We start from the raw sequence: 14598 nt of genomic DNA, 5'->3' as shown, positions 1-14598 counted from the left end.
GGCTTCTAGAGCTCCTGACTTTCATAGGCCCAGCAGGTAAGAGTGGTCATTTGCTACCAAACCTCATGAGTTCAAGCCCAGGACCCATAGGGTAGGAGAGAGCCAACTTCCACAGGTTGTCCTCTAGCCTTGAGATACTCCACGATGACCTGCCTCCTCTATCCGAGTAAATATGTACATAAACAAAGAGAAAAGTAAGTTTAAAAAATTAAGTTGGCAATATTTGTGCCCTGACAGTGGTGAATTATCGCAATGCATAAATCTGGAATAAATGTGACAGTAAGTAATACTCGGCACAGTGCTTTTCAAAAAGTGATGGTGTTATATAACATGCTTTAGAAATATTTCAATTCAGAAAGGTAAAAACCACAACCTCTTTTGTGCCCTAAAATTATTTATTCCCAAAGGGATCACATGTGGTTTCTGTTTTTAAAAAACTGCCTTCAGATCTAGTGCAGAGGACAGGCTGGAGGAGGGGCAGGGTGGACACGCCGGCACAGTTAGGGGACAATGCAGTCTAGGTACAGACAGGGACTGCCTGGACTAAGGCTGGTAGAGTGTAAATGGAAAGAAGTGGGCACACTAGGCGCTATCAAGGAGGGAGAGGACAAAGGGTCTGTGTCTGAGTGGGCTCCGTGGGGAGGGCCAAGAAAAGAATCAAGGTGCCTTCTGTGTGCCCGGCTTAGGCAACTGGGTGTGGTGCTTTTATTAAAATAATTTAGGAGTGGCCAGGGAGGGAGAAGAGAAGGTGAGAGAGGCTGAGTGCACACTGAGTCTGAATACTTATAAACAAGAAAAGAATGTGCATGGACAGTGTGATGAAAGAGCCTGTCGCTAAGAGACATGTGAGATGTACAGAGATTCGGCGTCACTCTACCATTTGGTTGGGAGGTAAACCAGAAAAGGAATGTACTGTCATGTCATCTAAAGGTCTCTGGTGACTGTCAGCAAAGTTGTTGTGGTTGTAATGAGAGGATGAGACGTGCCGCAGTGAGACATGGGAAGTCGGGGACAGTGCGTGTCGCTGAGCTGCCTAGCCAAAACGGTGCACAACCGACAGACAAGTGGAGAAAAGCCTGGGACCTGGAGAGCAGAGGTAGAAACAGAATGGAATGGACTCAAGCAGGAAGAGAGGGAGCCGATAGGCTAAGACTTCCGATCCAGAGCAGAACCCCAGGGACCTGGCTCTCAGAGGACGACATGCTGTCAACTGTGCTGGGAAGGAGGGCAGGCTGTCGGGTCTACGTCTGTTCTCATGCAGCTTAAAGTCTGCTCCCATCTGAAATTGGGAGTTTCTTCTCACAGCTGGGGTGGAGACAAGCTGACGTGTCAAGATGACTTCACAGCAAATGCTGACCTGACCAATTACTGGAGACCCAATAACACCTGATCCTAAAATTTATAGGAATGCCATTCCTGGTTGTGACACACACGTAAGGCACTTCCAGGAGCCCAAAAGCTGTGATGTATTTACGACAAGACACTGTTTCACAACCCAACAGTCCCCCTTAAAACAGTTACATGACTAAAATTACAACAGTGAACTAAACCTAGTAACTTATCTTTCCATTTGAAATGCTGCATACACTGTAGTCATCAAGATGTGATTTTGGTGCCATCATCAAGGTGTTCTGTTTTTTGTTGTTGTTGTTGTTTTTTGGCTTTTGGGTTGGTTGATTGGTTTACCTCATTTTTGGTTTTTCAAGACAGGGTTTCTCTGTTTAACCCTGGCTCTACTGAAACTCGCTCTATAGACCAGGCTGGCCTTGAACTCACAGAGATCCGCCTCCCTCTGCCTCCCAAGTGCTCAGATTAAAGGTATGCACCACCATGCCCAGCAATCATCAAGTTTTTAATGTCACTCAGATCTCTTATGTGACCACAGAGATAAAAGTATGATGACACAGAAAGTTTAAAAAAAAAAAAACATAAAAAATATATAGCTATATTAGAGTGCTTGCTGGAGAGATGGTTCCATGGTTAAGAGCACTGGCTGCTCTTCCAGGGACCTGTATTTGCTGTCTAGTACCCACGTGGTGGTTCACAACCATAGGTAACTCCAGTTCCAGGGGAGCTGACACCTTCTTCTGGCCTCTACAGGCAGCAGGCATGCAAGTAGTGCACAGACTTACATGAACACTTCTACGCAATAATTATTTTTAAAGGGTAGCTGTGTTTGCTTCAAGAAATGCACAATCCTCATTAGTCTCATTAGGTGAACTTAGTGTGGTTCAAGTTTTAGGCTAAAACTGAAAATTTTTCAAAACTCATTTTGAAAGATTTTTTTTTAAAAATGTGTATACATGTTTTGCCTGCATGCATACAGGTGCACCACATATATGCAGTACCTAGGGAGGCCAGAAGAAGGCGGTGGTTCCCTGGAGCTGGAGTTAGAGATGGTCGGAAGCTGCCATGTGGATGCTAAGTACCCAAATGGGCAGATCGAGGTCGGTTGCAAGATCAGTGGAACCCCGAGCCACCTCTCCAGGCCACCGTTAGGACATTTTTGTTTCCTTGTTTACTAGTCTGAATTTAAGTAACTTGTTATATTTGAATGTAAGCTCATAGCTAAGTTAGGCATTGAAGGCTGGTGTTTCAGAGCTACTTAAAGCTTATTTTTATTAGTAATTGACGTTATTAGATATAGCTAAAAACATTTGCATTACATTTAAAATCATTAGCTTTTACTGATGTTATAGTTTGCCTAAGTTAGAAAGTATTTACTGTGGGTCTATACATGAAGTGATCTTGAATAATCATCAACAAATCTTTTTAATCTACATGGTCATAGATTGACACAGATGGCATTTGATCTAAATACCAAAAGAATTAATAGTCATATTTCCAGGCATTAAAAAGCTCAAGCACTTATGGATTTTTCAATAATGAAAAATTATCTTGGATATCGAATGTTATGGTAATCCCTAGAAAATTCTCAAAATTGGAGAAATGAGTGTATCAATACACTAGACTAAAGAGTGAAGTTCTTATAAAAAAAATTCACTAATTTTAATTTTCGTTGCTAAACATGAAATCTTATACACAAAGGCTACTGATAAAGCTTGAAGATTTAAGCTAAATCTAGTTAAATTCCTTTGGATAATTAATATTCTAATATCTTACCCTTAGAAAACTCCCCTGTATTTATCCAATATAAACCTAAGTCAAGAGAAATGAATAATTTCTATCATTATTTATATTCACCTGGACTTTCTAATTAATTTCCAAGCTCAAAAAAATTTAGTAATGTCTCTTCTAATATAAAATTTACCAAACATTTAAATACCATCCACAGAAATAATCTCTAGGTGTTTTTCAGCATAATTATCTACGGGTTGCAATTAACAATACAGACAAGAAGCACTTTGTCAGATGCTCAAGTCTCTTCCAAGCACAGTATGAGACATACTGCTTACACGCAAATCCTGAAGCATCATCTGAGTTGGTAATGAAATATTAAATAAAAAAGCTACTGCTCCATGATAAAGCTATAGAACCTCAAATCTTACTGCTCCCACTTCTGTTTAAATGCCCCAAACCCGATGTATAAACAGAGGCTACTGCTCACTCGCGCTGCAGAAACAGTTAACACTTGTATGATTCTGCTGCATATGCCTGCCGGCCCCCATTGGGTGACAATATACAGCCCTGTTTAAGGGCTTACAGAACGGTACAAAGGAGCTTTAGACCCTCATAAAGCAACATTCAGGCTTCGTAAGGACAGCACCACTCCATCTGAGGCAGAGTTCTGAGCTGTAATGTATTAACAACAGCTCAGCCTTGCTGGTGTGGGAAAGGCCCATAATGACTAAGCCAGGTAGGCCCTGGCTTATCAGATTATTAAATGTATACCACACTCATGTTTCTCCTTTTGCTGTGGATAGTCAAAAGCATTTCTTGGTTGATCAGCATGTTAAATGTTTTAGAAATGATTCTTCAAGACAAGTTAGAATGATTCAGCAACTAAAGCTCAAATCCAAGAGCAAGAAATGCAGCTGATTTTCCCTCTGAAACAACCAAAACCTCACTCAAGAAAACCCACTAAGGTGGCCAGAGAACTCTAACTATGTGTCAACAGAGCAAATGCTGTGAAAATGATATCTGAAAAATAATTTAAGATAAACTGTATAAATCATGCCTACATTTTGTGATTTTTGCTGTTAATTTTCAGCAGGAATAAAGCAACCATGCTTATTAAATTTTAGCAAGTTCATAAGTAACACATTGCAAGAAGATACTATTTTTCTCAGTGTCCTTACCTTTTAGTTTTTCTTTATTATTATCTGTAAATAATAGCCTCTGCTCTATGCATTTTTACAGCATTTATCATTAACAGCTTGAATGAAACATTACAATATTATGGAATTAATCATTGTAACATGAGCACTATTTACTGTTTTAGAGGTATCCTCTGCAACTTCTTTCAAAGCTCTTTCTAGCCTCTTTGTTTAAAATTTCAGGGTATTTTTTTGAAGGGTAGGAAAATGCATTCTGGAAGGGACACCAATTAAAAGTATTAGCAGAAATAAAGAGACTAATCCTTGTTCAGCATTTGGCAATATAAGATCATAATTAACGTTAAATAAAAATCCAAAAGCTAAACCACAGACTGCTAACAGTTCACACCCTGAAAATGTGGCCTATTTACCCTGAAGCATACAACCTAAAACTAAATACTGATAAAATACAGATATCACATCTCATATTCAAATTTTAAATCCTGAATTTTGCCAAACTGTCTCATCATAGTCATTCTAAAAGCTATCTTATGTTTGAGAAAAATACCCTTTACCCTCTAATCTTCTAAAAATAGATTCCTACTGTCTTTTTTACAAAAAACAATTACGCTTGGTTATGAGCTCTGACATATCAGCCATATAATCAACATCTAAATTTTTTTATTTAATCCCATTTTTGGAAATCAAAACAATAACTAAATATTTAAAAAAAAAAAAAAAGTCTTACCTATGTGCTGCATGTCCTTCCAAATGCAAAATGATTAGCTTCCCCTTCTACTCAGCCAGTGCAGGGTCTGGACATGTCAGTGTGACTGGCAAGTCTCTGCTGTCCCTCTTAGGTCACAGCATCCGCAGGGCTACACAGCACTACTTACATTCTCTTCCACATAAAATCAGACATTATATGAAAGGAAGAGAAAGACAGCCCATTTCAAAGCAGCTGGCAAACCTCCACTGGCAACCTGCCAAGCCTCTGCTAAACCTTCCTGTCTTTCTGAGCATGCTCACTTAAAACCAACAGCACGTTACTATGGCAACTCTGTAGGCAGCCTGTAAGTATGAACCGCCATTCTGATTTCAGAGTGTAAAAAGCCAAATGCTGCAGGGGAAGTCAAAGGGAAGAACTAGCATACATTCTTCCTCACATACAAATCTAGCCGTGGTATTCCAAAAGCTCATGTGTGCATATGAAACAGACAAAAGCACCCGACATTTTCAGGGCAATTTTTTTTCATGCTCAAATGGATGTTCTTTTTCTATAAACTCATGCTCTTTGTTTTGCCTCTCAACAACCAAAATTATACTAGAAAATTAACAAAACACCAGTGAATAAACACACACACCACCACGGCAACTCCACTTCTGATTTCTGTGATCATATTGTGAACATGACACTATTATGAAGAAAACCACTCATGCTAAACACACAATCTAAATTTTTTTCCATTATTTGTCAAGCTGCTAGGAAAAGTTTTTCTTTAGGTGTAATTAAGATATTAACCCCCTAAAATGTTTCCAAGTAACGAGAACCAAGACCTGGGTTCAAATCGCTCCGTTCCACATTTTAGGTATGTCAGCGAGGACAGTAACTTTCTGACTCTCACTGCATCCTGAAAGCAGGATGACAACAATTACTTCACCCACTGACAGTTAGTCAATACATAAAAATACCTAAAGATTCCTACACCCCCCCCCCCCAAATCTTGTTGATGATCTCTGAAAAGTACTTTTTGGTAACTTCACACTGAAATTTGATTCTGATTTGTACATTACACTATGAACCAATTAGCCACAACTTTCAACCAAATTAAGGTAAGATATGCTTCAGAAAAGAACAAACAATAGAGAATCTACACAGAGAGGAAATACATGGAGGTATTTCCAGAAGGAAGCAAAAAGAAAGAAAGAAAAGGAAAAAAGAAAAAGTTTCCAGGTTGCAAGCATGAAATTGAACCTACCAGCTCTTCTTCCTCCTTTTTGGCCTCCTTTTCCTTCTCCTCTTCATTTTCCTCAGCTGGGCACTCCTCATCATCACTGCTGGATGACTCAAGGATTTCACTTATATCCATTTTCCAATTATCAGGAACGATTCTAGCTTTTAGGAAGACGCTTGCTCTGCGCAGCCCTGAAATGAAACAGGAACTTCAGCGGCTGCTACAAATGAACAGCATGGCGTCCAGGGAGATGCATGTCACTCAGAGCCAGGAGGCTCGGCCCAAATCCAGCTATCACTCACAAAACGATACAGGAAGTCAGAGTGGATCATGAGTTAAAAGATCATGTAGACCTGATCACAAATCCTGCTGGAATTTAGGTCTGTTTACTGCTGTGAGACAGATACGTCACTATGTGGCCCAATCAAGCTGGAACTGGGGATCCTCATGCTCCTACCTCCGAAGTGACAGCAAGCCTGGCAGAGATTATAAATGGCCTTTTAGGAAAAAAGATTCATTTTTATTTTATGTGTATGGGTACATATATTTATGTGCACACTTGACTCCATCAGTGCCATTAAATCCCCTAGAACTGATTGCAGATAGTTGTGAACTGCCATGTGGGTGCTAGGAACCAAATCTGGGTCCTCTGCAAGAGGAATAAGTGCTCGTAACCACTGAGCTGTCTCTCCAGCCCTACTTCTAGAAATATTAAGGGTCATCCAGGTGTGGTAGCACACGACTTTAATCCCAGCACTCGGAGGTAGAGGCAGGCAGATCTCTGTGAGTTCAAGGCCACTGATCTACATAGTGAGTTCCAGAATAACCAGGGCTCTGTAGAAAGACAACCCTTTCACACCCCTCAAAGAGAAGAAATATTAATAAAATTGCCAGGTGCCGTGGCACACACCTGTAATCCCAGCACTCAGGGAGGCAGAGGCAGGCGGATCTCTGTGAGTTTGGAGGCCAGCCTGGTCTACAAATCAAGTTCAGGACAGCCAAGGCTACACAGAGAAACCCTGACTGGAAAAATAAAAATTCATAAAATTCATAGACTAAACATTTTTTTTGAGCCATTAAATAGGAGCAGTCATTCAGGTGTATTTGTGAGGTTTGTACTCAAACCATGCAGGTGAGCAACAAAAGTAAGGCAAAGCAAAAACCACACATTCTAAATTAATGCCTTTGCACTGGGCCACAGCCCATGGACCACAGGCTGGACACAGGATGCCACACAGCTAACATGGTCACAGAAGAGGCAGTATCTTTATTTTCCATATACAGTCACACCATGAAAGAATATGCTGGCCTAGCTTTCCTTTACCTGGCTTCGCGCAGAGCTCAGATTCTGGCAGACTGAGGATGTCTAGCTCCTTAATGTCCTTTCTTGCTATAGAGTAACTGTGAAAGAGAACAAAATAGAAAGAACTACTTATTAAATGAAAATTTATAAGCAGTCCACGTTAAGTCTACGTAAGACCTCAAAAGTAAAAATTATTTTGTCAAACAGTGTTTTAAAAGTCAAAGGCTATGAATACTCTGATGCTTAGTAAAGCCTTAGAGGCAATGCAGGCAAAGCCAGTATATTTTAATTCATGTACTCAATGTACTCTTAACTGAAAGTATCAAATTCACAATATTTCCAAATATACAACCTTCCTATAGACAATCGTTTCTACAATATAGTCATTTCAGTATTTACATATAACAACTATTTTATTCAGTATTTCCTAATTTTTGTTAATTTGTTAAAATAACAAATTTTCTTGACTGTCATATATATTATGGTATATTTTCACAGAGAATAACTTAATAAACATATAATTTTACTGTTTTCTTTGTAGAAAAACAAAATTGAAAGAAAGTTTTTAAAAGTCTGTTTTTTTAAAAATAAAAAGTAGAAGTAATTATTCTACTAAGTCTATTAAAGTTTCATAATACATAAGAAACAGCACATGATAAAAATACAGAATTATCCAATTAAAAGAACTATACATATTTTATTTACCAATAAGTGTGTCTTTAATCCTGTTCTCCCTTACTGTTGAATTTTTATATAAAATGTGTCAGCTACAAGTACCCTACGTAAGAACGTAGACCACAGTGTGTAACAAGTTCTCGCTTCCACCCTGAGGGGCTGCCTCCAAGGCGGGCGGCCAATCACTGTGTCCCATCCCCAGGAATTGTTACTCACAATTTAGAATCAATAAATGAGCGAACTAAACACTGATCCTTTTTCACTGTGACGTCATCATTGCAGCTGGGAGAGATGACCTGGAATATAAATTCAGAATCAACTAACTCCTCTTATTTATTCACTATTTCCCCCGTGCCCCACCCCCAGTTCTAAGTAACCAAACTCAAGGTCTTTGATATGATAGGGAAGCACTCTGAGTTAAGCCCCTAGACAAGAGCGTTTGCCTTCTATTATGTCTATTCATTTTGTTGTGTGTGGCGTAGGGAGAGTTCAGGCTTGCTCTGGTGCCCATGAAGAGCTCAAACTGCAACTTGGAAGACTTGGTTCTCTCCTTTTACCAGCTCAGGCTGTGAGAGTTAATGTCAAGCATCATTACCTCCTGAGCCATCTGGCCAGGCCTGAGAGTGTCATTTCAGAACTAACTTGGGGGCTGGGGGACTGGAGAGATAGCTCAGCAGCTGAGAAGACCCAAATGACCCAGGCTCTGTTCCTGGCACCCACAGGATGGCTCACAGTTGTCTGTAACTTAGTTCCGGAGAACCTGACACCCTCTTTTGGCCTCCGTACTGGTACACAGACATACATGCAGGCAAAACACCCCATACACAAAGAGAGAAAGTAAAACCAAATGAAAAATGAAAAAATTTAAAAAGTCAGGTGTGGTGGCGCAAGTCCTGGCACTCGGGAGGCAGAGGCAGGTGGATCTCTGTGAGTTTGAGGCCAGCCTGGTCTACAAAGTGAGTCCAGGACAGCCAGGGCTCTGTTACACAGAGAAACCCAGTCCTGAAAAAACATAAATAAATAAATAAATAAATAAATAAATGAATGAATGAATGAATGAATGAATAAATAAATAAATAGATAGATAGATAAGGAAATTTCTCAATCTACTAATGTCTCTAATAGATTGTATTTTACAAAAAAATGGCTTAATTGCTAATAGGTCTCATTACTAACAAATTACAAAAAAACTTCATAATTTTTATCATATTGGCTTTCTAGATAGTTAACATAGTCATTAGGTAATATGAAGTAAATAATGAAATATAAATTAAAATACTATTGCTTTAAAACTTAGGGCTTATTCTAACCTAGATACAACTTTCTAGTGCACTTAATTGTTTGTGTGGGAGGGCACAGCATGTCTCACAGCATCCTGTGAGGGACAGATGGCCACCTTGTCATCATTTTCTCCCTCCCCCACGTGGGTCCTGGGGATCAAACTTCAGCCCCAGGCTTGGCACCAGCACCTTTAGTGTGGAACTATCTTGTTGGCCTAAGACTTTATTTTGTATCTCAAGCAGTAACATTTATGGATATATGGTCCGTACTTTATCTTAAGATAGGAACTCCTATAGCCCAGGCTGGCCAACGATGATTCCCTCTTTCCCAAGAGGTGAAAGAGACAGCCCAGGTGCCAATGTAGGACCCGAGATGGAAACTTGGCACATTACAGCTTTTTTTTTTTAAACTTTGTGGTGAGAACACTAGCATTTTTTTTTTATGTACATTGGTGTGAGGATTTCAAATCCCTTAAAATTGGAGTTACAAACAGTTGTGAGCTGCCATGTGGGTGCTGGGAATTGAACCCGGGGCCTTTGGAAGAACAGACAGTGCTCTTAACCACTGAGCCATCTCTCCAGCCCCATATAGCTTTTTCTTAATTGGTGATGAGGGGTTTTATTTGTTTGTTTTGAAACAGGGTCGCACTGCAGCTTTGGCTAGCCTGGAAATTGTTCTGTAGACCAGGCTGGCCCTCTAATTGTGTGATCTGACTCCTTCCACCTCCTGAGGGCTGCGATCAAGGGCACATGCCACTGATTTGTTCTGCATTATTTTTCAATTGTGTGTACACATGCATGCACTCACAGAGGGATGGGGCATCAGACCCCTTGGGGTGGTGGGAAGCCCCTAGAGTGGGCGTTCTGCAGGCTGCTCCTCTGCAAGAGCAGCACATACCCTTATATCACTGACACATTACTCTGGCCCTTCGTTTTTAAAAATACACCTTAGTATGCGTATTTTAAAATCTGGCTATTAAAAACCACATAAGATCTTTTTTAACAGGGCATGAACAATTTTCAACTCATCATAGAACAACTGAAGAATTTTTTAGTCTAGCCTTGAAAGTAAAAACGCCTTAAGAGTGTGATTAGTAAATAATTTCTGAATATTGTATTAGTGCTATGTATCTAAAAGAACTGAAGGTGAGTAGGTAGCACGCTCCTGAAGCTGCCGAGACATTCTTATTCTTGACCCTCTTAATACTTAGCAAACCCAGAGCCTTGGACACTGTAGGCCAAAGTTCTAACTCAGAACTACGCCCCGGCTCCCAATTCTATTTTTTGTAATTAACATAAGTAACAACATATAGTTTATGAGTACCATATTCAAAACTATAGAGCCAGATTTTTAAATATTCTTAATTAAATTTTAAATATGTTTTCTGGTGTTTTTTATTTCCCTATTTTTGAGCCAAGGTCTCACTCTAGAGACCTCATAGATGCACCTGACTCTGCCTCCAGCGTGCCCAGATTAAAGGTGCACCCCACCACGCTGGGCTAGATTTTTAAATGTTCTTATTTAAAAAAAACAAAACAAAACAAAACAAAAACCTGTTTCAATTCTGGCACAAGGTCTCGTGTAGAGCGGTCTGCTCAGACCCTGCCGTGTAAGGAGGGTGACCCTGCGCTCTCAACACTCCCTCAAGTGTTAGGGTCACAGGCAGGGCCACACGTTAACACCAGATACAAATACTTGTTCGGTGGGGGCTGGGACCTAGCAGCTGCCAGGTTAGGGATACGGTCGTGCTTACCCTCAAGAATGAACACTGTAACAGACGGGCAAAGCTAAGGAACACAAAAGAACACACTGTGATGTAGTGTGCACGAGGCACAGGACAGCTGAAGGAGCTGGGCCCAGCTGGCCAGAATAGGTGTGGCAGCAAAGGCCTAAAGGAGGAGTAAACAGAAGCCTAAGCCTCAGGACACCACGCTGAGCCGCTCTAATGGCCTCCATATTGATTCTTGTCATTTCCAGCCTAACAAGGGAGCAAACAAACTGTCTCAGGAACATTCCCCAACATGCAGCACAAATGTCACTCTTTCTCAGAACTAGCTGCGGAATTATTTCCTGATTTTTAGATGATCTTTTGAAAACCCTTCTGCCTCAGGAGTCAATTATATTTGCAGCTGCAGCCTATGGCCCCTCCCATCTAATGTCAGCCAAAGAGGATTCCGTAAGATCAATACCACTAAGCAGTCTTTCCTCCCAAACAGCCTCTACTGCTCATCTATCTGTTCTCACTCCTGTGTATACGAAGACTGCCATTTCTGAAACTTTAACAATCTAAAGCGCATCTTTCCTTTCTATTCCCTTCTTATTCTAGTTTATGTTCTGGTACTAAAAGCTACTATAACTTACTTTCTTTCTCTCTCTTTCTCTCTCTCTCTCTCTCTCTCTCCCCCCACCTCTTTCTTTTTTTCAAGACAGGGTTTCTCTGTGTAGCCCTGGCTGTCCTGCCAGCTCTGTAGGCCAGGCTGGTCTCAGTGAGAAACCTACTTGCCTCTGCCGCCTGAGTTCAGGATTAAAGGTGTGCCCAACTACAGTGGGCTTGAAAACCTTACTATATAATGTGCGACGCAGTGTATCACATGTGCAGCGTGCACGTTCTTGAGGGTGAAATACTGGAAGCGCCATCCTCGACCACTTTCTAAGGAGCTTAAAACACGGGCAAACTAAACTCACGGCTGTCCTCAGCTGATGGTCATTACCTGAGAGGGTAAAGGTGCGCAGGTCTGCAGGACTGTGTAACTTAGGGAGTGAGGAAGGTAGCTCAGTGGAGGACTGCCTGCCTAGCATGCAGGACGCCCTGGCTGTGACCTCCCATGCTGCACAGAACTGGGTGCAGCAGCACAGATCTGTGTTCCTAGCATCTGTGAGGTGAAGGCAGGAGGACCGGAAGTTCAATCATCCTAGGCTGTATGCCCATGCATGCACATGAACCAGCCTGGACTACGGGAAACCTGGTCTCAAAAATAAGAAAGCTGAAGGGAGTTCACGGTGAAGGAGTCGCAGGCATTCGTTGCAAGAACGTGAAATGAACTGAGCACGCTAAAACGAGGGTTAACTGACTGAAAGGTTAAGGTTTCCTGTGCGATGTGGATGCACATGGATGTGCGGATGCACAGGGATGTGTGCTGCACGTGCCCATGCATGTGGGGAGGCTCAACCAGGCGGCAGGTGTCTTGTAGCAGGCTCCAGGCACTGCGAGGCCCTGGGGCAGGGTCCCCACCTAACTGATGCTTTTTTGCCTTTTGGCTGTGCTGGCTGGACAGCAAGCTTTCGAGTCTGTGTGTCTCAGGGCTGGCTCTGGGCCCTGGGCTTTCGAGAGCCCTTACCAGCGTGCCTCCCACCCCCACCCCCCCAGTGCCCTGTTCTATTTCTCACACAAGTTCTATGTTACACCACGTTTGTCTCCACCTCCTGGGGCGAGGCAACTTCCTGTTTTGGACCCTGGAGAAGACAGAACTATAGCCAGGCTGCAGCACTTGTGACACCAGTGTTGAGAATGGGAGTACTGTGAGACAGTCAATTACTGTGAAATGATCTCTCCTAAAAACTTAGTTCTAGGCAATTAATCTGAATGTAGTAGAGACAGAGTAAGGAGCCAGACACGGTGGTTCACATCAAAATCCTACAACTGAAGAACCTGAAGCAGGAGGATTGCTATGAATCTGAGGCCAGCCTGAGCTACACAAATAAGTTCCTTGGCAGCCTGGATACAGAGTGAGACAAATAACAGCCAAAAGAATTAAGGAATCAACATACAGGAACTGAAAATGTAAAATGGTAGTTATGACAGAATGAAGAGCACATTTTCGGGGAAAAACCTGAAACATCCCAGTAAGTCATAACAAAGAATGGAAATTGAAGATGATGACAAGTCTCCGTGGCCCTGACAGTGTCTTAAGTTTTAAACATACAATACAATCATTACATTTGAAATACGTTTTTAAAATCCATTCTCCACAATCAGCCGAGGCGCTCTGCAGTGACACTCACCAGAGCAGGGCAGCATTCGCAGCTCTCCGCCGTGGACGGCATGCTCACAACTTTCCCCAACAGGTCGTCGTTCAGACGCCGCTTGTCCTCGTCCTCCTCCTCGCTGCTTTCTTCTTCCTTCTCGTCTTCAGTACTAAGAGTCAGAAGAACCTGGTCATTAGCCGACCACAGCCCACAGCTGGGAACACTCAGAGTGCTTCGCCGTCTACATGTTCGTGGCTCTGTGGCTAGCGCTCCATTCTCACCAGGCTGAGGAGACAGAAACTCTCCTGCCTCACGCGACTAGTCAAGCCACGAAGGTAAGTAACTCCTGCGTTCCCTTCACTCTGTCAGTGAATACCTGGACTCCGTTCCCAGGCCAGGACAGAGAAGCAGAAGCCTAATTGTATCACCAAAGGAAAATTTCAAAACAGGACACCTTTCTGTTTTTAATGCCAGAGGCCAAATAATAATGTAAGCTTAATTTTCCAGTGGGCTATGAAAATAGCCCAGAAAAGACACATGAGGGGTTTATTCAGATAATTTAGCTGGGATAACTGTTTACTTTTAAGTGTCTACAACAGGTGTTAATTATTAAGTCTATACTTTATAAACAAAAATGAGTGTGTATTTTCATTTAAAATCATAGTGATTCTGAATCATTATCAGTGCTCCTGAAGCATCCTGAATATACTGACATCTTTAATTCACTAGGGTATACAGTGCTGTTAACTACTGAATGATCTGGAGGCATTTGTTCCCTGATCTTCCTGCATTTTTATTTCTTCTCTCACAGACCTGCTGCCTAGGAATCACCACACGACTTTCTTTACCTTCTGCGTGACTAATTTTATCTTAAAAAAAAAAATTCTTATTTATTATGGATACAATGTTCTGCCTACATGTATGCCTGCAGGCCTGAAGAGAACACCAGATCTCATTACAGATGGTTGTGAGCCACCATGTGGTTGCTGAGAATTAAACTCAGGACCTCGGGAAGAGCAAGCAGTGCAATTAACCTCTGAGCCATCTCTCCAGCCCCTTTATGTTTATTTCTAACACTTCTACTTGCTTATTTAAATGTCCTGTGCTGAAATACCAGCTCACTCAACTTACTAAAAATTATAATTACTAAAGACTACAATATTATGCAATGAATAAAAACACCACACAGCATTAATGGCTT

At 41.5% G+C, this 14598-nt stretch overlaps 1 protein-coding gene across 1 annotated transcript in view; it reads right to left on the bottom strand.

Annotated features, from left to right (window-relative positions):
• Arid4a (AT-rich interaction domain 4A) overlaps positions 1 to 14598 on the bottom strand; it is a 68943-nt gene that overhangs the window by 31789 nt on the left and 22556 nt on the right. Inside the window, exons 8-11 of the mRNA XM_021642633.2 lie at positions 13434 to 13566; positions 8367 to 8446; positions 7497 to 7573; positions 6197 to 6363 (exon numbers count right to left, since the gene is read on the bottom strand). Of these exons, the coding sequence (XP_021498308.1) occupies positions 6197 to 6363; positions 7497 to 7573; positions 8367 to 8446; positions 13434 to 13566 (457 nt within the window). The remainder of the gene's footprint in view (positions 1 to 6196; positions 6364 to 7496; positions 7574 to 8366; positions 8447 to 13433; positions 13567 to 14598) is intronic.

Source organism: Meriones unguiculatus, chromosome 7 (assembly GCF_030254825.1).
Source record: "Meriones unguiculatus strain TT.TT164.6M chromosome 7, Bangor_MerUng_6.1, whole genome shotgun sequence".
NCBI lineage: Eukaryota > Metazoa > Chordata > Mammalia > Rodentia > Muridae > Meriones > Meriones unguiculatus.
This window is presented reverse-complemented; position numbering and strand designations above follow the sequence as displayed.